The 23891-nt window shown below is 38.7% G+C and overlaps 1 protein-coding gene across 5 annotated transcripts in view; it reads right to left on the bottom strand.

Annotated features, from left to right (window-relative positions):
* FAM114A2 (family with sequence similarity 114 member A2) overlaps positions 1-23891 on the bottom strand; it is a 34402-nt gene that overhangs the window by 10404 nt on the left and 107 nt on the right. For 3 of the 5 annotated variants that reach the window (XM_046668057.1, XM_046668061.1, XM_046668060.1), the window contains exons 2-9: positions 19904-20148; positions 19488-19587; positions 18978-19070; positions 11786-11877; positions 10480-10614; positions 9805-9963; positions 8816-8939; positions 3205-3284 (exon numbers count right to left, since the gene is read on the bottom strand). In XM_046668057.1, the coding sequence (XP_046524013.1) occupies positions 3205-3284; positions 8816-8939; positions 9805-9963; positions 10480-10614; positions 11786-11877; positions 18978-19070; positions 19488-19587; positions 19904-20134 (1014 nt within the window). In that variant the 5' untranslated portion in view covers positions 20135-20148. Of the gene's footprint in view, positions 1-3204; positions 3285-8815; positions 8940-9804; positions 9964-10479; positions 10615-11785; positions 11878-18977; positions 19071-19487; positions 19588-19903; positions 20149-20738; positions 20804-22909; positions 22932-23891 lie in introns of those variants that run through there. The other 2 variants (XM_046668056.1, XM_046668059.1) reach the window with 2 other exon arrangements.

The following is a 23891-nucleotide window of genomic DNA, read 5'->3' as shown; positions in this document are numbered from 1 at the left end:
CTGTATGTCCAGTCTCCTGACCACCCATTCAACTTAGTATTTACCAAACACACTGAAAAACACTGTGTCTACCTCCTAAATAAACTACATTATTATAGGATAGCTGTACAGTATCTTATTTGGATTTGCATACCAAGTGCCTGGCACACTGTAGAGAATATCTTGTGTTTTTATCTGGTCAGCATCCATATCTCCTTTCTTTTGGTAGTAGATTCTAGATTTTTCTCAGTTCATGAGTTTTGGGTGGGGTTGGTTCCATCCTCTGGCTTCAAGGATTGGCAAACAACTCAGGTTTAGCTACTAAGAACATTAATCCCCCTGTCCATACAGTGATTGGTTCATGGATAGAAAGGTGATCCAAGCCAGGTCAATGGCCATCAGCCTTAGGACATCTGATAAAATTACTGGGCAAGGGAAGCCCTCTTTCTGTTGGAGAGAAAAAGCCACTCTGAAGCTGCCAGGAGTCATCTGACCACCCTGTGGAAAAGTTTCCCTAGGAAAGAAGCCAAAACAGAAGCAAGTAGAGTCAAGAGCTGAAAAGGTCAGGTCCTGGGTAGAAAGCCATGACTAAAGCCAGTCTTGCCCCTTGATTCCCTAGTTTCTTGAGCTAATGAATTTTCCTTTTTTCCTTAAGCCAGTCTAACTTGAGTTTCTGTCATTTGCAATGAACTGTTTTCTCAGGAAATATTTACTGTCATTAAATGAAGGCATCCACTTAAGTAACTTTATATAAAGAGAATGTGTTCAGAGCCATAACCAGGCAATAGGAATCCAGAGAAGAACTTGAGAGTCATTCCAACTGAAAGAATCATAGGTTTTATCACAGATGTAGCATTGGGGTTGGGCCTTTAAGGATCAGTAGGTGAGGCTATACCCAAAGCTACAACATGAATGAGCTAGAGCAGAACTTACGTACCCAGACATTCATTTCAAGGTTCTTCCCCTTAACACCATGCCTCCCACAAAAACCCTCAGGAGCAATCTGGTTCTGACCTATAATCTTCCTAGTACTTACACATAAACTTCTCAAATTCACAAAAACAAAAAGAATTAACTATATAAAGGCTTCCAAGCAGGAAAACGCAAAGTGTGCTAAGAAAACTGTGAGATAACTAGCAAGACCACAGCACAGGGTGCAGGCATTTATCAATTCATTTGTGTATTATTATTATTATGCAAATAGGTACCTCATACTGTCCTAGGTGCTGAGGATACAGTGGTGACTAATACAAACCATGACCCTGCTCTTTATTCTAGTGTGGAATGACAACAAGCAAACAAAACATTCATGAAGAAAATAAACTGGAGTGATGGCGAGTGTGGACTGGGTGGACAGAAAGCAAATTTGGTTTGAGTGGTCAGGAAGGATCTCTGACCTTATTTGAGCTAAAATCTGAAGTTTAAAAGGAGCCAGCCATACAAATATTTAGACAAAGTGAGTTGTAAGCAGTTTGGTATATTTGAGGAACAGAATGAAGGCCAATTTGGAAAGGATACAGAGGACAGAGAAATATGAGAGAAGATGAGGTTGGAGTGGTGAGATTTTTATAGAAGAGAATATTGAGAGATGAGGCTGGAAAGAATCATAACAGTTGACTAATAGTCCAAACAGTATGGGAAATTCTCTGCAGTTTCTTTGAAGAAATAAAATGAGAGAAAAACTAGGGATTGATTTATCTGAGATTTTTTTTTAAAAAAACTGGAGAAAGATAAGGCCAAATAAAAGAAAAAGAAAATTGATACCATAAATTTAACATGCTTGAAGGAGATTTTTAGTAGGCATAGTGCATACCCAAAATGATCTCTCTTGTAATAAATACATTAAGGCATTATGCACTACTGTGCCAATTCAAGGTAATTTATCATCCCTTTCCAAAATTATCAATGTTACCCACCCCCCACCCTTATAATACCATCGGGAACTTCCCACTGGTGAGATCCGGAGACATAGGTATTAAAGCAGACCTTTGAGCTTAGCTTCTCTAACAACTTATTTTTTTTCCAGTTAAAAAAAACTGAAGCCTGGAGAAGGAACAGGATTTGCCCACATCATATGTGAGTGTCAGAATAAGAATCAGAACTGCATTCTCAGACTCCTGCTTCATTGCTTTTCCCCCTACATCACACAGTCTCCCATATAAATCCTTGGGAACAATCTGGCCCTGAGCCTTAACCATTCTACATCTTAAGTCTCAACGTTATTTGTACTATTCTTGCAACTTTTCTCTAAGTTTGATATTATTTCCCCCCAAAACCCCACTATGATACAAGCTAGAAAGTGCTGTAGTAAAGCGCAACAGTTGAGATAAGGTAGATGAGCTGCTAGACGGTGGCCTGAAAAGCTTTCTTAGAGAACGCAGCATTTTCACTGGACATGGGAGAGTGAGATAACAAATCAAACATCATATTCTGTACCCTGGGATATGTGGGAGAAGGTGACTGTGGTGACGATACAATGACTATCAGCTCTCGAGGGCCAGGAAGTAATGTGCACCTGCTGCTAACTGGTCCTGAAATGTTTCTCGAGATTAAGAGAAGAGGATGAAGAGGCAGCAGACAGCCCAGGACCCAGTGAAGAGTGTCTCATGAGCTGGCACTGGCATATATGCTATGGGTACTGATCTAGAAAAAGACCGTCCCTATCCACTCTGAGCTTTGATTAAAGATCCTCCATGTTCTACGTGTGTGAAGAGAGCTCTAGCAGCACCACCAAAGACCAAGGCCTAGGCCATGGGACTCTCTCATTTCCACAGGCTAAACTGTCATTTCTGGGTCACTGGGCTCTGAGAAATGGTAACCTCCAGCTTCCTAAGGGCAAGGGCCACATCCCATCATCTCTGAATCACTCAGAGCCCTGAAAACAGTGAGATATCAATAGAGGCTGGCCAATTGGTATCACAAAAGCTGGTGAGCACTGTCAACTTTAACTGACCTCAACTGTGGTCTAATTTAAGCTTTCAGACAGGCAAAGCATTCCAAATAAAAACAGGTAAGGTGGGCAGATGTGTTGCAGGGGGCAGATGTGAATTCAGCATGCTAACATGCAAAAGCAAGAGGCAGGCAAAAGGTGCAGAATACAGAATATACCCTCAATCTTGGTGACACCCCTCTTGGTGACATGGAAAGAATCTACAATCTTACATTCTTTATCCACTAAATCCAAACAATTAAAAAAATGAAAATCACCAAGAAATAATAACTTACCCTGGCAAGTTTCTCTGGTTTGGAGGAGACATTCAGCTGGGAAAATAACTCTGTTATCTCTTTGGTAAAGTCTTCATCCCCTAAAAAAAACGAGTTCCATGTAAATCACTGCAGAAAGACTGGTGAGGATCACGAAGGGGAGAAGGGGGAGAAGGGAGAGGCGAGGAATGGTAGTAGGAATAACAGCAGCAGCAATTTATATGAGCATGGTGCCTAAGTGCTTACAGAATTCTTTTATGTATATTATATCGAGGAATTCTTTCAATGGGCTTATAAAAACAGTATCATTATCCCATTTCAGAGATGAAGAAACTAGGGCTTGAACAGGTTAATTTATTTCCCCAAGATCTCAGAGCAAATTAGGCCTTCCCACCCCTAGTCCAAATCCTGTGCTCTTTGTATTACATCCCAGAAGTATAAATGGAGAACTGGTGAAGGCAGAGTATTAAACAGATACTATGCATGTGCTTCCAAAAAAAGTGGAATTTAAGTTGGAACATAAAAAATCAGTACAAGTTAGGAGAACGGGAAGACTTTCAGGCAGAGAAAACAAGCACAAAGACCCAGAGGTAAAAAAAGGCTTGGCAAGAAGTTTCATATGGTTGGGAGTGTCCTAAAGTAAGAGGGAGAAGAGGGGTAGGAGGAAGCTAGCAAGGTAAGTAGAATCCAGGTAATAAAGAGCCTTATAAACCATGGTAAGGAATTCAAACTTTTTATTAAGGGAATGAGGTGCCACTGAATGATTTTAAACACAGACAGATATGTCCAATTTAAATTTCAGAAAGATCACTTTGGCCCCTGGGTAGGGGATGGATTAAAAGGGGAATAAGAAGTGGGGCAGGAGGCTGAGGCAATAATTCAGGATCCAGGTAAGAAATAACTGTGGATAAGAAGAAAAGAAGAGAAAAAGGGATTCCAGAATGTTGGAAGGATGGTAAAGAAGCTGTTGGAATGGTAAGAGATGATGGGGAAACACAGAATACATATCTATACTTGAGAAATAGACAAACAGGTGGATCAAGATCAAAAAACAACCAACACATCCAAACAAATGGCAGGAAATGCTCTCTTTTCCTCTCCACTCATCTAAATCCTATCCAATCTCCCCTTTGAAGACCAGCCAAGGCTTCTCTACCGCATAGAATGCAGAGAGAACTCTTGTCCACAGAAATCTTTTAGTGCTTATGAGCTATATGAGTATTTCTTAGTCACCACTTCATGGTTTACCAGGGCAAATTATTACTCCTTCATACCTGCTTTCTCTCTAAAATCCTTAGGGAAAAAACTCTATCTTGGTACTCCTCTCTCCATCTGCTATCCTTTTGTCCTTCTGTCTTCACATTCAAGGCAGAGAATTCAAATGGTTTAGTGATCCCAGGTATAATATGGGTTTGGAAAAGCTTATCTCACTAAATGATACAACTGAGACCTATAAAACCTGACTCTTAGGCAGGCATTTTGTTTTCCAAGCTAAGCTTTAAATTATTTGGGTGGAAAGGATGAATCTGAATCCATACTGGGATGCATACACCCCAAGGGGTTCAGAAAATAATCCAGTAGAATGCAGGGGAAAAAATGAAACTTTTATATATAGACACCTATCTCATTCTTTAAAAAATTCCACTTTAGGGTATACTTTAGAATGTAAATATTATTATAGTAGTACATTTGTAAAGTCTATAAACATCCAAATATACATGTGGTAGTCTAAGTGCTCAAAAAACTTTTACTGCTAAGAGTTGATCAAAAATGTTAGAGATCCCTGTCATGTACTCCCCACAGACCTGAGTATAGAAAGTAGTTGTTGCATTAAAATAAAAGCATGTAAGAATGGAAAGGAGGCAGGGCTAGTGCTATGGGGAAACTTAAGAGAGAGGCTGGCATCTCCCCTGGCAGGAAATCTCCTTCCGAAGTGAAGGTATCAGGTGCTCAAGATAGAGGGGCAAGGGTTAAAGATGCTGATAGAAAATGAAGATGACTAACATCACCAGAACCAGGTTCTGTGGATTTCCCTCCCCTCTGCTACCAGCACTTTTTTAAACAACTTCATTGAGGTATAATTAAATACCAATGCCAGTGTTACATTCTCAACCAAAATCACTGGGGAGAGCTGTTGGGAAGGGCGGCATGCACCACTCCAGTGTTATTTTTGCAGAGTCCTGATCTCTGGCAAACAGGTAGGGGAGAAAAATATCATAGACATAAATCCATCTGTTTAGAAAATCCCTCGAGTCCTCTGAACGGTATTTAAAGACCAGGATTTCTGATTACTATGCAAAGCCAGATGTTGACTAAATTGAACAAATACTGTTAATGGCACTATGTACAAATAACTTAAATTAAGTTTATAAATAACTGGGGATTGTCACACCAGGGCTTGGTTAGGAAGAATGGAGCAACCTAAGCAAATCAAAATTAATTTATGAGTTTCCTGCTAAGTGAGACTTTTAAAAGGCAGACCTTTACCCACTTACATCATCCTAATAATGAAAATAATAGCCACCATTTATTGAGTGCTTACTATGTGTCACACAATAAGTATAATACTTCATTTAGTCCTTATAACAACCTGAGAGGAATTAGCATCCTCTTCTTACAGTTGAGGAAACAGAGCTCAGTGTGAAGTAACTTCCAGAGATCACATGGCTTAGTAAACAGCTGATCTTGATTTTGAACCTAGGTCTAACTCCAAAACCCACCCTTTCATCCACCATGCTATACTGCCTTCTCAATACCTCAAGACAGCTTTAAGAACTTATATTCAAGAACCAATTCACAACAGGACTCTTTATATAGAGTAAGATGTCATTTGGCAAGATGTTATATAACCAGCCAGTTTGACTTCCTAGAACACAGGGCAAAACACAAATGGAAACTAAAAAGAAAAAGTCCCTCTCAGTACAGAATCTATACATTCAACTTGATGTCCTTCTCTCATAAGAAAGACCCTAAGACTCTTACTCAGACAGTGCTCTGCATTTAATACACTAGTCTTGAATAAGACTAATTATCTGGGTTTCCACCAAAGCAGATAAGAAATAGAAAATGAGATCTGGGGAAGCCAGAAGCAAGCTCCATGATAGTGAAGAGAACTAAAAAACAGGCAGATAAATGTTCAGAAGGAAATAAAGATGCACAATTCTAAAAAGCAATGAGAGACATTGCTAAAAGTACACTGGTTTAGGATAACTTAACCTAACAGTTCTCAAACATTTTGGTCTCAGGACCCCTTTACACTCTTGGAAGGTTTTGAGAACCCGAGAGTCTTTTTCAGTGTTAGCTACATATCTATCAACATTTTTCATATTAAAAATTAAAAGTGAAATGTTTGAAGTATTTATTATTAAAAATAACAATAAACCGGGGCTGGCCCCGTGGCCGAGTGGTTAAGTTCGCGCGCTCCGCTGCAGGCGGCCCAGTGTTTTGTTGGTTCGAATCCTGGGCGTGGACATGGCACTGCTCATCAGACCACGCTGAGGCAGCGTCCCACATGCCACAACTAGAAGAACCCACAACGAAGAATACACAACTATGTACCGGGGGGCTTTGGGGAGAAAAAGGAAAAAATAAAAATCTTTAAAAAAAAAAATAAATAACAATAAACCCACTACGTGTTAACATAAATAACATACTTTTTTTAAAAAGCTATATTTATTATAATACAAGTATATTTCACAAAAGAAAAATGTTAGTGAGATGAGTGCCACTGTTTTATATCTTTGCAAATCTCTTTAACATCTAGCTTAAAGACAGCTGGAATCTTTTACCTGTTTTTACATTCACATTGTTGTGATATGTTGCTTTGTTTAAGTACATGAAGAAATTCCAAGCTCATAAAAATATGTAGCTGGAAAAGGGAAAAGTACTTTAAAAGCCCTTTCAGATAACTGTGGATATTCTTTCATAGTACACCAAAACTCAACAAATGGTTATTTCTTAAAGATTAGTTGCAACATGGAACCTGAAAACACATCATGAAATTTTGAACTCAGTTACATTAAATTAAAATACGTTAGTCTATCTTTTACCCAGGCATGATTTTGTAATGTCATGCATTAGTTATTCGAAAAATACTGGTTCTCTGAGTTATGCAGATCTTCCAAATGCTGACACATTTCATTATAAAATATCCCAAAAAGATGAAATTTGTTAGTATCACCACAATTTCACCAGAAAAATCTGTAAGCACTGGGAAGCTGTCAAGCACAGTAGCAAATACAACTTTTGCAAAATTCTAACTTTTGCTTAGTTTGAATTTTATTAGTATGAATACTATCAGTTGCTCTCCTTGAAGTGAAAGCTCACTTAATTCTTTTTCAAGAAAATATTACCAAATATCCTATTCTGAATAGTCTGTGTGATTGGAATCTCTTAAAATAAAAAAGGTTCAATGAAAAAAACAGGTAGTTCAGCTTACAACTCTAACAATACAAGTGCTTTTCCTTGAGACAACTTCAGTATGCATCACACAGAATATGAAAAGAAGTATACTCAAGGGTCAAGATTTAATAAAATTAATAACTGTTACTGCTTTGTTAGGACAAGGCTAAACAAAATTGGCATTTTATTTATTTATTTATTTTTACTGTGAGTGCATGGCAGTGAAAATACAATATTAATACAGTTTGGTGCCACTGTCTTGATTCATGCTAAGGCACCAGTAATTTAACCCACCACTGCTTTTGCACCATTAGTGCAAATGTCAAAAAATAAATAAAATTTTTAAAAAGCAAATTACATCTTGGTATTATTATGCAAAGAGTTTTGACTCATGAACTCCCTAAAGAGGTCTTAGAGACCCAAAGATCTGCAGACCACACTTTTCAAACCACTGATTTAATCTATCACATAGATGACAGACCCTATATGTCTTGACGGTTTCTGAGGAAATTTTTCTATTCACTTTTAATGTTTATAACTTTTTGCTTCATCAGAAAAGGCAAAACTGTAATCATTAGATTCTACTAAAAAAAAAAAGCCAGTTAGCTTGCAATATATATTAGAAATTTACAGGTAAAATGTTAAATAAAACAACTTTTAAAGCTTAAAATTCAATTGCCCAGAAATTATGCTTTATGTAAACCACCTCATTTCCTGATTGCTTTGCAAAAATTAGTAGCTACTACACTTACATTTTCTGAGGGATGTAGATATTAAAATATGGCATAAGAAAATTTTAAAAATGAAAAACACTAACTATCACCCACATTTTGGATAAGTGCCACCCTGCAAGCCTCAAGTCAAGAGGAGGTCAGGGGTCACAGGAGTCAGAGAGGCATGGGAGCAGTATCCAGGGATATAAAAGCTCATAGGATGACCAGCCAGACTGAGGCAGGAATTGACAAAGGCAGCTCTCTAACTGAAAAAGCAGGCAGAGATGTGAATTGCAAGATTAGACTTGGAGAAGCCACAAAGAGTTGGAGGGAAGAGGGGCTGGAGAAGAAGACATGCACATGGTGAAAGACTGCAGAGAATTCTGCATAAAAATTCTCAACAAAAAATGTAAAATCAGGCTAGGGTAACTGGAGAGAAAATAATTCATTTGAAGAGCAAGGCACGACATATAAACACACTACATCCTCTCCTCTCAGATACTAGATTTCCATATTACCTTTTTTCTCTTCTTCCTCTTCCTCACAGAATTCTGCTAGGGAAAATGCTTCTTTGAGTTGCTCCAATTCTTGTTTTAGAGTCTCTAATTCTTCTCCACTTAGAGAATTAAGGATAGATTTCACCTGAATGGATATAAAGAAAAAGAAAAACATTCTCAAATGGAGAAGAGGCTATAGATCAAATCAAAATCAAAATTATGAGCTCACTAGCCAACACAAGCTATTCCTTAACAACTAACACAAGAGGCTGGTCATTACAGAAAGGTGGGGAGAATTTGTACTTCCAAAAATAATACAAGCCAGAAATGTCTGGAAATTATTAGTGCTTAACAACACCTTAGAAATTAGGGGAAAATGAAATAGTCTTGAATCAATTAAGAGCTAACAGAGGGGCCACCTGGTGGTGCAGTGGTTAAGTTCACATGTTCCGCTTCAGTGGCCCAGGGTTTGCTGGTTTGGATCCCGGGTGCGGACATGGCTCCGCTCCTCATGCCATCCTGTGGCAGGTGTCCCACATATAAAGTAGCGGAAGATGGGCACGGATGTTAGCTCACGGCCAGTCTTCCTTAGCAAAAAAGAGGAGGATTGGCAGCAGATGCTAGCTCAGGGCTGATCTTCCCACAAAAAATAATTAATTAATTAATTAATTTTAAAAAAAACTAACAAATAACTGTATCCAAATTGGCAGCTTAAGCCAAAGACACTGGAGGCAAAAAAAGACAAGGTGAAGGAAAAATAACAGATGAGCCATTAAGACCTCTGTCAATCTGTCTTTTTTGTTTACTTAGGGAAATAACACTTGACTCACTCCATTTCTAGCAATCAGTTCAACATTAGTTTTTTGTTCATTTTGGTGTACTATTTTTGAACAGTCTCAAGTCTCCATCTGAAATACATGTCATCTTCCAACTGTACAAAAAGAAACGAAACTACACAGCATTCCTATGCTTGGAGACTATTCCAACCGAAATTTCTGCTTTGGAATTACCTTTATTTCACTTTCTCGGGAAAGCATCTCCAGAGCTTCTAGATGTGAAAGGCCTTGAAATTCATCAAAGAGTAGCCCATAATGAGTTTTCTTGTCCGTTTCCATGGTAACCTCATTGGAGGTCCATAGCTCTTCTTTCTCCTTCGCCTCTCTTAAAACCTGAAATAGAGACGGAGACATTACACTGCAGCAAGTAATGAGAGCTCAAGAGTCAGTTTTGAGGTGAGGAAGCAAAGCTGAGAAGGGTAAGAGTAGAGAGCACTGCCCTGTCATTCCTGGCATTGCGATTCAAATCTGATAGGCTCAGAGGCTGCCGGGAGCAGGGTGGGGAGGACAATCACACATAATATGATCCTAGACAGGGTAAACAACACCCAAGGAAGCAAGTCTTTCTCCAAAAGCAGTTTAAACATTACTCTAATAAACAATTCTGGAAGGGCTTGGCATCTTGTACTGCACTGACAAGAGGCTTCTGCAGAAAGGAAAGAGGAGGAAAAAAAGAACTGGGACGTTTTCTAAACTTTAGAGCTCTCACTGCCCACCCTCAAAAAGGCCTTAATAAATAAATTATTGAAAATTCTTCAAAAGGAAATACTAACATAGTCTCAAGTTACCATAGACAAAAGTACAGATCAAAACAGAAACAGGAAGTAAACAGGTAAAAACAAACAGTACCTGAGACAGTGTAGAACTCCGGTTCATCAGACCCTTAGTTCTTTTAAATCCAGGATCCCCTTCTGCTATTACATCCATTGTCTTTTTCCCAATGAATTCTAAGGCATCCAAACCTCCACTGATAACACTCTTTCCCTAAGAAACACATGCAACCTTATTACAGTTATATTGGAAAAAGACACCTACATGTTTTGAATATATAAAGTAGTGGCTAACCATATGAAGCACTGGCAAGAATGTGGAGCAAGGGAAACAATCATACACGGCTCATGGGAATGTAAACAGGTATAACCACTTTGGAAAACTGTTTGCATCTACTACAGCTGAACATATGAAGACTCTATGACCCAGCAACTCTACACCCAGTCACACACTCAACAGAAATGTGTACAGAGCTTCATCAAAAGACACATACAAGAAGGCTCATAGTAGCACTATTTGTAAAAGCTAAACACTGGAAATTACACCAATACTCATCAACTGTGGAGTGAATAAATACGACACAGTCACACAATGGAATACAGTAAAGAAATTGGAATACAGTACGCAAACTACACTGTGGATAAATCATGCAACCATAATGTTGAGTGAAAGAAGCCAGAAACAAAAGAGTACATACAGTATGATTTCATTTACATAAAGTCTAAAAGTAGGCAAAATTAATCTATGATGGTAGAAGTCAAGACTGTGGTTATCTTGGTGGGCAAGAGAGGGAGGCACAGATAACTGGGAGAGGGCACAGGGGAGACATCTGATGTACCATAATCTTGTTTCCTAGTCTGAATGTGTTCACTGTGAAAATTCAAACTGTGAACACTTGCGATTTCACTTTTCTGTATATATGTTATACTTCAGTAACAAGTTAAAAAGTACTAGCTGTCTATCCTCATGTAGGAAAGATATTAAGCTTCCTATATAATCTTTTTAAAAATGTTTCTAATCATCTATAGTTTTACAAGTATCTATCATAAGATCACATTTGCCCTGTGCCTAAAAGATACAATTATGAGAAAAATATTTTTGTAAAGCAGAGAAGTTTTCTAGGGCCACCAAACTAAAACTTCCTAGCCTGTAAAATATTACATACACTGCCTCTCTGTTACTCCTCATTTCCTACTCCCTCCTCTACTTCTTTAAAGTCAAATGGCTCTCCCTCCACCCCAAGATCAAAGTGAGTGATCTTCAGTGATTTGGACTCCTATAAAAGCAATCAGTCCCCATGGCTTTTCAAGGAAAAGAGTGAGAAAGAGACAAAAATCCATTATAATCATGGAAGGGAGCAGGTGACCTTGCACTTTTTACTCACTGTGCTCTGAACAGCAGTAGAGATGGTTGAGAATACACCAAAGGGCCCAGTCATTGGGGAGGAGGTTTCATTCTCTTTGGCATGTGTCTCTCCTACAGGAGGGAGAGTATGTGCAAATATGAAGGGACGGTCCATAAATACTTTTGCTTTATTAGCAGCTATGTGAGTTTCTAAAAATTAGACCCTACTTCCCACACACAAGGCCTTAGCCCTTTTTGTCTTATTTTAAACTATCTGCCTAATTTAAAACGAAAGCTAAGATAGATAGCTTTGTTTCCATTTTCAATTCACTTCAAAAATAAAATCCAGTCTTTTAAACTACTATTATATATAACAACAGATATATACTGTATGATTACATTTATATGATCTTCTAAACAAAGTAGAACTATAGAGTCAGAAAACAGATCAGTGGTTGCCAAGAGCTGAGAGCAGGTGGTGGGAAGTGACCACAAAAGGGCACAAGGGTACTTTTTTGGGGTAATGAAAATATTCTTATATCTTGATTGTCTACACAGTTAAAGGAAATATACTCCATCTGTTATCATCATAATAGACTGTGATTATAGAGTGTAAAAAGGACTGTATGTTTATCAAAGCAGGTAAAACTGTATACCTAAAAAGAGTAAACTTTAGTGTATATAAATAACTCAACAAACCTGACTTTTTAAAATCCAGTCTATTTTAAATTTTTTTTTTAAAGATTTTATTTTTTCCTTTTTCTCCCCAAAGCCCCCGGTACATAGTTGTATATTCTTCGTTGTGGGTCCTTCTAGTTGTGGCATGTGGGACGCTGCCTCAGCGTGGTCTGATGAGCAGTGCCATGTCCGCGCCCAGGATTCGAACCAACGAAACACTGGGCCGCCTGCAGCGGAGCGCGCGAACTTAACCACTCGGCCACGGGGCCAGCCCCCAGTCTATTTTAAATTTTATCCTAGAAAATTATGTTTATTCACAGGAATCAGACATGCATTACAAAGATGGGTAAATTTCATGAAGAAAAAAATCTGTTCCACTTTACTACCTTTGAAATCTCATAGGAGATCAATAATCTAACTATTATAGGGAAGACTTTCACTTCCAGCTATGGTGGATTAACTGGTATCAGACTTGCCCTTTTACCATAGCCCTAGAAAACTGGACAAAATACAAGAAACAATTTTCTTCAGATATTGGACAACAAACAGTACAGGACTATGGTCCAGGATAAAAGAGAAACAAATGAAGGAAACCCTGATTGGTTTGGCTTTCCAGACCACATCACAGAGAGGGGAAACCCAAACAGAACATGGCAGTCTCACTGAGTGGAAGAGACAGAGACTAGAGTCCAGGAAGGTTGAAGGACCTGGAATTTGCAGGTCAAAGTACTGGTGAGGAGGGAACTATGTAGGTAAAGAGTTCCAGGAGTCTACATAGGAAAGCCCTTGAGTCTCTGGCTGAACACAAAGCTGGTCATGCTTCGGGAGAATTCACAATCGAGAGACTTATGGGCAAAGAACTACCATGGAGCGGTAGACTAAATAATGCCAAAGTTCCTGCTAGGCTGAGAGACATCTGACTTCCAACCAATCTAACAGAGAGACCTAGTTAAATACCTGGGAATTAGGCAGAGCTTTCAGAAGAGTCAGAGGTCTAAACTAGCACTTCAGAGTAAAGCCTACTTTAGATTCACCCTAAAAAAGCTTAAAAACAGGCCTTAAAAGGATCAATCTAAGCTACAAATACTATCTTAACTGCCTGCCAAACAAAGCTCATGCCTTTTAAAATAAGACAACAAAATCCACTCAACAACATAAGATTCCTAATGTCCAGCGTCCAATCAAAGAAACGAAAAATGTGATTTACAACCCAGAAAAATTGGTCAATAGAAACAGACTCAAATGACAAGAGATGATAGAACTGACAGACATGGACACTAAAATATTTACATAAAGAGGTGAGAAATGGAAGGTATAAAAAAGAAACAACGGAATTTCTAGAATTAAAAAATTTTGTATCTAAAATTTAAAGTCATTGGATGGACTTAACAGCATTAGGCAAAGCAGAAGAAAAGATAAGTGAATCTGAAGACACAACAATAAAAACTATTCAAATTGAAGCACAGAGAAAAATGGCTTAAAAAAATGAACTAAACCTCAGTGACTGTGGGACAATAACCAACTATCTAAGACACATGTAACCAGAATACCAGGAGAAAAAAGCGGAGGGCAGAAAAATTACATGAAGAAAGAATAGCTGAACATTTTCCAAATTTGATTAAATCTCGAATCCACAAAGTCCAATGAATCTCCAGCAGAATAAACACAAAGAAAACTACATCATAACCAAAACTGCTGACGGGCAGCGATAATGAGAAGCTGTAAAAGCAGCCAGGGAAAAAAAAATTATATACAGAGGAAACAATGACAAGAACCTAACTAACTTCCCAAGAGAAAGAATGAAAGCCAAACACAATAGAATGACACTTTTAAAGTGATTAAAAGGAGTAGTAAATTGTCATCCTAGAAATCTATATCAAAGAAAACATCCTCAAAAATGAAATAAGGGGCTGGCCCCGTGGCCGAGTGGTTAAGTTTGCGCGCTCCGCTGCAGGCGGCCCAGTGTTTCGTTGGTTCGAATCCTGGGCGCGGACATGGCACTGCTCATCAAGCCACGCTGAGACAGCGTCCCACATGCCACAACTAGAAGGACCCACAACGAAGAATATACAACCATGTACCGGGGGGCTTTGGGGAGAAAAAGGAAAAAATAAAATCTTTAAAGAAAAAAAAAATGAAAATAAAAACATTGTCTTCTTTTTTTTTTTTTTAAAAAAAGATTTTATTTTTCCTTTTTCTCCCCTGGTACATAGTTATATATATTTTAGTTGCAGGTCCTTCTAGTTGTGGCATATGGGACGCCCCCTCAAAGGGGCCTGACGAGTGGTGCCATGTTGGCCCCCAGGATCCGAACCAGCGAAAGTGTGGGCCGCTGCAGCAGAGTGCACGAACTTAACCATTTGGCCACAGGGCCGGGCCCAAAACATTTTCAAACAAACAAACTCTGAGTGAATTCACTGTCAGCAGACCTGCACTAACAAGAAGTATTAAAGAAAATTCTTAAAGCTGAAGGAAAATGTTATCAGCTGAAAACTTGGATCTATACAAAAGAATGGTGAACATCAGAAATGGTAATTACGAGGCCAGCCTTAGTAGCCCAGTGGTTAAGTGTGGTGCCCTCTGCTTCAGCAGCCCAGGTTCAGTTCCTGGGGGCGGATCTACACCACTCGTTTGTGAGTGGCCATACTGTGGTGGCAGCTCACGTACAAAAAGAAGATTGGCAGCAGACGTTAGCTCAGGGTAAATCTTCCCCAGGAAAAAAAAGAAATGTTAATTATGTGGATAAATATAAAAGACTCTCACCCCTACTTTTTAACATTCATGGAGTAGAAATGAGAGAAAAGTCTTCCCTTTTCTTGCTTCAAAGAATGCTGTTTACAGCCAGGCCTGATGGCCTACTGGTTAAAGTTTGGTGCTCACTCTTTTGGCAGCCAGGTTCACTTCCTAGCTGTGGAACCACACCACCTGTCTGTCAGCTGCCACGCTGTGGCAGAGGCTCCCATATAAGAACCAGAATGACTTACAACTAAGCTATACAACCATGCACTAGGGCTTAACAGTAATCTGGCAAACTGTATCTAAATTTCATCTGTGAGTACCCTATAACTCAGCAATTACATGTCTAGGGTTTCCTATTAAGAAATACTTGCACAGACACAAGTATAAGAATGTTAAGTGTAGCGTTGCTCATGATGCTTTCTTTTTTTTGGAGGGAGATTAGCCCTGAGCTAACTACTGCCAATCCTCCTCTTTTTACTGAGGAAGACTGGCCCTGAGCCAACATCCATGCCCACCTTCCTCTCTTTTATACATGGGATGCCTACCACAGCATGGCTTTTGCCAAGCGGTGCCATGTCTGCACCCGGGATCTGAACCAGTGAACCCCAGGCTGCCAAGAAGTGGAACATGCGAACTTAACCGCTGCGCCACTGGGCCGGCCCCAATGATGCTTTTTAAAAAGTGACTAATTCTATATTTAAAATACACCTACATAAATGAAATTCCCTGTAGCCATTAAAAATGATGATGTAGGCATGTTACTGACATAGAATGTGAAACGTTTTAAACAAAGGAAAGTTATAAAAAAATACAAAGTATGATTAGTTTTCTAAATATCTATGTTCATATGCACAAAAACATCTGGAATGATATATGCCAAAATGTTATTTCTGGATGGAATTAGAAGATTTTTCACTTGTTTATAGCTTTCTATTTTTTGACTAGTTTTTCTTATAATTAGCATTATTATTTTCAAAATCAGAAGAAAAGAAAAAGCGATTTTTGCTCTGAAAAACAAAAATTTCTGACACGTAACCCACTTTTCAGGCTTATCTTTCCCTCCACCCCTACACAAATCCTGGGCTTCTCTGTTCCCCAAACACCATCATACCCTTTTGCTGTTTTTTATTCATGCTGTTTTTCTCCCTTAACCTCAAAATCCCTGTGCCAGCTTCTGCATCTGTCAAAACCATATCCATTCTCGAGATCTAACTCAAATATCTTCCTTCATGAAAACATGAATTGCTCAAAGTTCCCACAGCCCTTTGCGTGAAGCTCAACCACACATTTGACTTCACCTGATTTGTGCTCTCGTTAGTTCTTCCAATGATGGGTTCATCCATTAGATCCAAAATAGAGGAAAGGTTCTATGTCTAACCCATTTCCAATTTCTCGCAACATCAAGCACTGGGTTTTGCCCATGACACACACTCTTTCCTCTCACCTTATTTTTCTTCATTTCACTTTATCATTGAGATAGACTTTAGGGGTTTGTTTACAGATCTCTCTCCATCACTTAGAATAGTGCCTGGTATTGAGAAGGCACTCAATAAATTTTTGTTGAATGAATTAAGCTGTTGGATTGAGTTTAGAAAAATAATCTTACTACAATATCTTTGATATCTGAAGCCACAGGCAATGCTTAACTACACGAAAAAGGAAATGAGTATTTGATGCAAACATAAGCATAAAACACGCTGTATTCCTCAATCTACTAATGCATTCATTTGGCATTTCTCCCCAATTTTACAAAGGATAAAGGACCATGGGATTTATAAGCATAAAAGAACAAAAGTACAGCCCTTGAAGGGTAAACCTTCAACAAATACTTCTGTGTAGTATCAGTCTGAATCTTAGTCCATTTATTTATTCTTATTCCCTCTATTACCGGTCTTTCCTGTCATTATCAAGCATATTCAAACACAGTCTTTGGATCAAACACTCCACCCCTGCCCCATCCCTAGAAGATAATGGAACAATTTCCACTGGTGGCCTCTGCTGACCCCAAAGTTCTGAAAAGACATATCCAACTATAACATCCTTGGCAGAGGAATTAACTTCCCTCCTTAGGAACTTTAAAAGATGGAAGGAGTTTATTATCATAAGGCTTTCCATTCTAATTTTGGAAAGTTCTCTTTATTAACTCTTATAACCCTTTAAAAACTCTTTATTAAACCAACATCTAAGTCCACACAACTTTCAGAGTGGTACTAGTTCTCTTCTCATGAGCCACAAAGAATAAACCTAAGCCCTGTTCTCCATGGTAGTCTTCAGAGATATGAAAAGAACCAACATACTCTCCCAATCTTCCTTCCCCAGATGTCCAGATTCAAAATTGATGATGCCTTCAACTTTCTCTCATAAGACATTAATTCTAGATATTTCACTATCTAGCTCACTCTTTCCAGGATTCACTCCAGTTTTTCAATGACTTTAAAACATAGCTTGTGTGGTAGATGTCTTTTAGGTCTTGTGGAAGACACTGCTGTTTACCTATCCAAGGCCACTTCTAATCCCCTTTTCCCTGCCTGCTAAGCCCACCTTCTGATACGAAGGTTTATGATAATGCCTAACTCACTCTCCCACTATCTCTTGCTGCCACAGCATTAATATAAGATCTTGTTCGAGCCAATGGAATTTGAGAAATATGTTGGTGCTGTTGGGGAAAATTTCCCTCTCTTTAGAGGGAGAGGGATACATGAGGAGAAATGACACTTCACATCCATTTAATTCCTGACTTTGAGCACAGCAGTATGAGAACACTATATTTGGAGCTGTGGTACTATGTGGCAACCACAAAGAGACAACAAAAAAAACTCGAGAAGCCAAGGCAGCACTCAGATCTCAATGAGCCATTAAACTAACTCTAGAACAGCCTACTTTTGGAGTTCTCGTAAATGAGAAAAATAAACTCACTTTTAATCACATATTCTGTTACTGGCAGCCAAAGTAGTCTGGTGCAGCTATCACTAAGAACAGTGCCCCCAACTCCTACACATATTCCTTTGCAGTCATGTTTGCATAATGTGATGTTGTCTCCTGGCCATAGCTGACCCATTGACATGTGACCCAAGTTTAGGCTGATCCAATTCTCTCTCCTCGCAATTTAGAAGTGGAAATAACTGATGCCAGTTAAGTCTCTGATGGGCTTATAACAGGACTCAATATAAAGCTGGAGCAGGGAATGATACACAGAGAAAGTCAGTGTGCTTCAAGAAAAATGATACAGATGAGCAAAAAGAATAAGAGTAGGAAACAACAAATGCCCTTAGAGATGGAGAAAGCAAACTCAGGCCCAGAAAAGCTTTCTATTTTCTGGTCCCAAGCCCTCTTGATGCCTGGTTATAACTCTGCCCTTTATGACTTTAAGTGATCAGGTGAGCCTCCAGAATTAAACTTCACCTTCATAAAAATCCAAACACAAAAAAATACACCCCCCCAAAACTAACAGATTAAAAATTTTTTCATGCCATGATAGATTCAAATTCAGTTAACTCTCATTGGGTTCTCATTCAATTATGCCAAACACACTGTTACACAATTTTTACATTCTACATTCACGGCCTTATTTATTTAATGCTTATAACAGTCCTTTAGAATATAAAATACCATCCCATTTCACAGATGAGGACAGCGAAGTGAAGAGACATGTGACTGATTAAAGGACACTGACCTCTGTCAAAGATTCCAAATTCCCTTTCTTACAAGTCCCATGATGTCTTGCATATCAGACACTCAATAAATAGCTATTAAAAAAAAGCTCAACTGTTCCATTTCAATCCATAATTCTAGGTTTTAATGTTTAATATACTGACCTGTTGCATATTGGACTTCAGTAGAAATTTCACTGGGACTAGGGATTCCAAGGGAAGTCTCTGCCTTCTCAATGACATTTGAAATACCTTGTCCTAATGAGAAAAATGGCAACATTTTTATATTTGAATATTATTTGCTATTAGTCACCAAAACTGAAGAAACAAACCAAAAATCAAACCCATAGATTTTTAAAATCATTATGACCACAGCACATATTATTTTGACCATACACAACTCATCTTTGGGAGTGTATACGTACCAAAAAGAGAAAAAAAATCTTATTATCACCAAAAAATAATTTCATATTAACAATTCCTAGACATCAACCTTCTAATGAGGAACTGCTGCTAACCCCAGTGACAGCACAAATCAGCCCAGCATTGCTAATGCATGCTCAAACTATAAAGTCTTTGAGTAAATATGGAAGAGGAATTATTAATAAAGTCATTTTTAACATAGATCTGTAGCAAAATACACACAAAAATTAATAAAATAACTGATGACCTTACCTACTGTAGCTACTGTAGCTGAGGCTGAGGAGAGTAAGGACTTGCCCCAGCTGCCCCAATAGCCCCATCCGCTCTGGGGTACATCTTTAGAAACTGTCTCCTATTTTTCCCAGTTGGCAGAAAAACAAAAGGCAAAGGAAAATGGAAAAATTAGAGGAAAATAAGTGTATAACAAGGTATCTAATTATTAGCAAAAAGTATAGGTAACAAATACATATTATTTGGCTAAAGAAATGCATTGCTTGACCAACAGATGTAAGTTACCCACATTTAAGCACCACACAGCAAAGGCAACTACTTATAAAGGCATTTATAGAACTAAGAAAAGAAATAGGTACAATCCTAAATTGGTATTGATTCTAAATTCCTTTTAACCCTAACATTTTTTAATCTCAATGTTTCAATAGATACTCTACTTTGCCTGCAGCCTGTGATGCCTGAACAGGGAGAACTTCCGAAGTCTCAAGGTCACTGGAAGGTTTGGACTCTGGTCTTTTCCGAGTGGAAGCTACAGGTTCTGATTTACTCTCTGGTTTGGCACTTTGGTCAACAGACTCAGGATTCTTGGCTGGCTCACAGTTCCCATCTTCAAGGATGGAGGTTGCTTCAGTTAACACTGGAGTCTCAATATCATCTTCATCCGACATGATTAGATCATCACCTGGTAAAATAAAAGCCCAAGAAAAAATTTAATTATATAGGCTTTTTTGGTATAAGTTCTTTGCTTAAACTTTTTATTTTGAGATTATAGATTCACATGCAGGTATAAGAAATAATAGAAAGAGATCCTATATACCCTTCACCCAGCTTCCCCCAGTGGTAACAATTTGTATAACTATAGTTTAATATCACAACTAGGAAACTGTAGGAACAATCCACTGACCTTATTGAGATTTCACCAGTTTTACATGTACTCGTGTGTATTTAGCTCTACAAAACTTTATCACATGTATATATTCATGCGACCATCACCACACACAGGATACAGAACAGTTCAATCACAAGGATCCTTAGTGTTATTCTTTTTTAGCCAAGTCCCACCCTCCTTCCAGCCCACAGCAACCACTGATCTGTTCTCCATCTCTGTAATGTTGTCGTTTCAAGATGTTATATAAACGGAATCATACAGTATGTAACCTTTTGAGATCAACTTTTTTACTCAGCATAAGTCCCACAAGATCCATACAAGTTGTGTACATCAGTAGTTTCTTTCTTTCTATTGCTGAATAGTATTCCTTGGTACAGACATACCTCAGTTTGCTTAACCATTTGGGTGTTGAAGGATATCTGGGCTGTGTCCAGTTTGGAGCTATTATGAATAAAACAGCTATGAACATTCATGTACAGTTTTTGTGGGAACATAAGCTTTCATTCCTCTAGAATAAATGACCAAGACTGCAATCGCTGGGTCATATGTTAAGTACTTGTTTAGTTTTATAGGACTGTCATACCCCTTCCCAGAGTAGCTGTACCACTTTACATTACTACCAGTAACATATGAGTGATCAAGTTTCTCTGCATTCTCTCCATCATTAGGTCGTGTTATTATTTTTTATCTGAGCCATTCTGATAGGTATGTAATGATAATCTCACTGTGGCTTAAAGTTGCACTTCTCTAATGGCTAATGATATAGAACATCTTTTCATGTGCTCATTTGTCATTTGTATATCCTCTTCAGTGAAATATCTATTTATGTCTTTTGCTCACTTTCTAATTGGATTTTTTTTTTACTGTTGAGTTTTGAGAGCTCTTTATGTATTCGAGATTCAAGTCCTTTGTCAGATATGGGGTTTGCAAATGTTTTATCCTAGTCTGCAGCTTATCTTTTCATGCTCTTCATAGGGTCTTTCACAGAGCAAAAGTTTTTAATTTCAATGAAGTCCAATTTATCAATTTTTCCTTTTATTGACTGTTATTAATCATTCCTACCTCAATTTCTCAGGGAGAAGATTATGAAATTTGAGCCATCAGATAGGATTTACATTAGAGCAGCTTTTGAATAGTAACGTGAACCAATTTAATTCCTTCCAGAAGTACAGCTCTCTGGCAATTAAAGCCAAGATACTACTGGTTTTTTTCTTTTTTTACAAAAAGCAGATGCTGGTTTCCAGGATAATCAAATATTACTAAAGGAAAAATAAACATATCTCACACATACACACATACACACACACCAAGACCTTAGGTATGTCTAACCATATAGACATATTGATAAGTACGAAGTGCAGAATCAGATCCAATCCATGTTATCAAAACATTTCTAATGTACTAGGAAAGACGGACATGTTAACAACTAAGGCAGCTTGGAAGCAGCACTATAATTGAGGTATACACAAAATGCCAAAAGAACAGAGAGGAAGGAGAAATCTGCTAAAATAAGGGAATAAGATTCATGCACAAAGTATCTGAAATAAGCATAGAACAGTGGCCACAAACTGGGAAATTGAGTGCCAAATCTAGCCTACAGATGTTTTTATTTGGCCTGCACAGTGTTTAAACTTTTTTTATATTAATTGCTAACATTTAAAAATCAGACTTCATATACAAATACACTATAGATTTCCAACTTCCCTTGTAAAATTGAAAGATCTGGCAACACTGGGCCCACATTTCACTTGGTAATAACTAGCTTGCACCAAATAGTTGCTGGGCCTTTTTAGGCTGGGTAGTGCTCTCTAATTCCCCACAATTCCACCCAAATCCATTTGACTCATTTATGTTACCTGATTACCACCTGTAGGCATTTATGCTTGCAATACCTGCCTTAAAGGGCACTTAGGATTTTGATAGATGAAGATGCCAATGACAGAATTCAAGGTGTGAAACAACACGGGAAAGCTTAAAGGCCTGAAGTTTAACAGCATGGAATATGGACAGATACCAGGAGTAGTTAATATGGCAGGGAGAAGAAGGGAAGGGAGGTATAAAGCTAGAAAGGTAGACTTACACAACAGCATAGAGCCTAGATCATATGGGTATAGGATATACATACATTATATATTCCCAAAACACACAGGAAGAAAACCCCAAATACAACTACCCAAAAACATACAAACCAACTCTGAAATACTCATTTATTCACTTGCAAACATTTTTTGAGTGTCCACTCTGTACCAAGATCTGGAGGCTGAGAATTAATTTAAGAGAATTTCTGTCCCACTTACTCCAAGGTCCTGTGTAACAGAAAAAGACTACACAGTTCTTGCACAAAGTTCAATCAATGTTTTGTGCAGTTGAATAGATATGTACTTCTTTGCACTATCATTTCACTCTTCACTTATGCTCTCTCCAAGTTATAATACATAATATATATACTTTATATATAGCATACTATATATAGCATATGTAACATACATATAACATGGAGTTATATGTGGAGTAAGGACATACTCCAAAATATGAAAGACTGCTTATCTCTAACCTTTCATTCATGCAACAAAGATCTAATGAGCATCTAGAATGTCTGATGGTGGGAAGAGTTTTTTGTAGTGGTCCCTGTTTATATTATCATTGCCATCATTATCATCACTTTCGTTATTAGAATGGCTGTACCATCCCTGTTCTCAATGGATTAATAATCTAGCAGGAAAGGGGAAAAAAAAGGGATAAATATCAGGTAAATGGAATTGCACTATTTAATGTCTTTGTAAGTTTGCCAAGTATGCAGTATGTGTTATTTTCATAATTGGAGGAGAAAGACTCCAAGAACTAGAACATTACAAGTAAAACTAAATGACTGAGTCACAAATTTAAAATAAAAATGCATACACTCACACACACACAAATACACATATACACTTCTCCCTATTTTCTTTGGAAACTTCCAGCCACAGCACCAAAACGGAAGGCAGTTTAGCTTAGAAGCTCAGAGCACGGGCTCTGGAGTTAGGCTGACTTTCTTCCAACTCCGTGCTACAGCAACTGCGAGGAAGCGAGTTCACCATCTGCGTCTCCGTGTCCTCGCCTGTGAGACGGGGCTGGTGATGCCTACGTGACGGGGTTCCTACACAGATTCAACGACGCGAACCAGACGGGGGGCTTGGAGCAGAGCCTGGCACAGAACCTCCCCTAGGGAACAGCAGCTGTCAGTAAGGACGTGAGCTACTGGGCGTCTGTGTCATGACTATCGTTACTAATACGGCCGTCTCAAGACAAGCACGCGCTCTCGCTTCTTTCCGCACACAAGCGCAGGCCCTAAACCCGCGCTCCGGGGTGAACATGCGCTCCTAAATTCTCCGATGCTGACAACGACAACTCCTCACGCAAACGTAGCGCTCCAGCAACCAGAGCGCTGTCACAGGCTCCGCGTCCAGTCGCGCGGGCCGACGCCTCAGCCCCAGGCCACCTCCTCCCCCTCCCCAGAGACCTGGGCTGCCGGGGCCGACCCCGGGAGCCCGCGCCCC

Source organism: Equus quagga, chromosome 7 (genome assembly GCF_021613505.1).
Source record: "Equus quagga isolate Etosha38 chromosome 7, UCLA_HA_Equagga_1.0, whole genome shotgun sequence".
NCBI lineage: Eukaryota > Metazoa > Chordata > Mammalia > Perissodactyla > Equidae > Equus > Equus quagga.
Note: the sequence above shows the minus strand (reverse complement) of the source record. Positions and strands in the feature narration are given on the sequence as shown.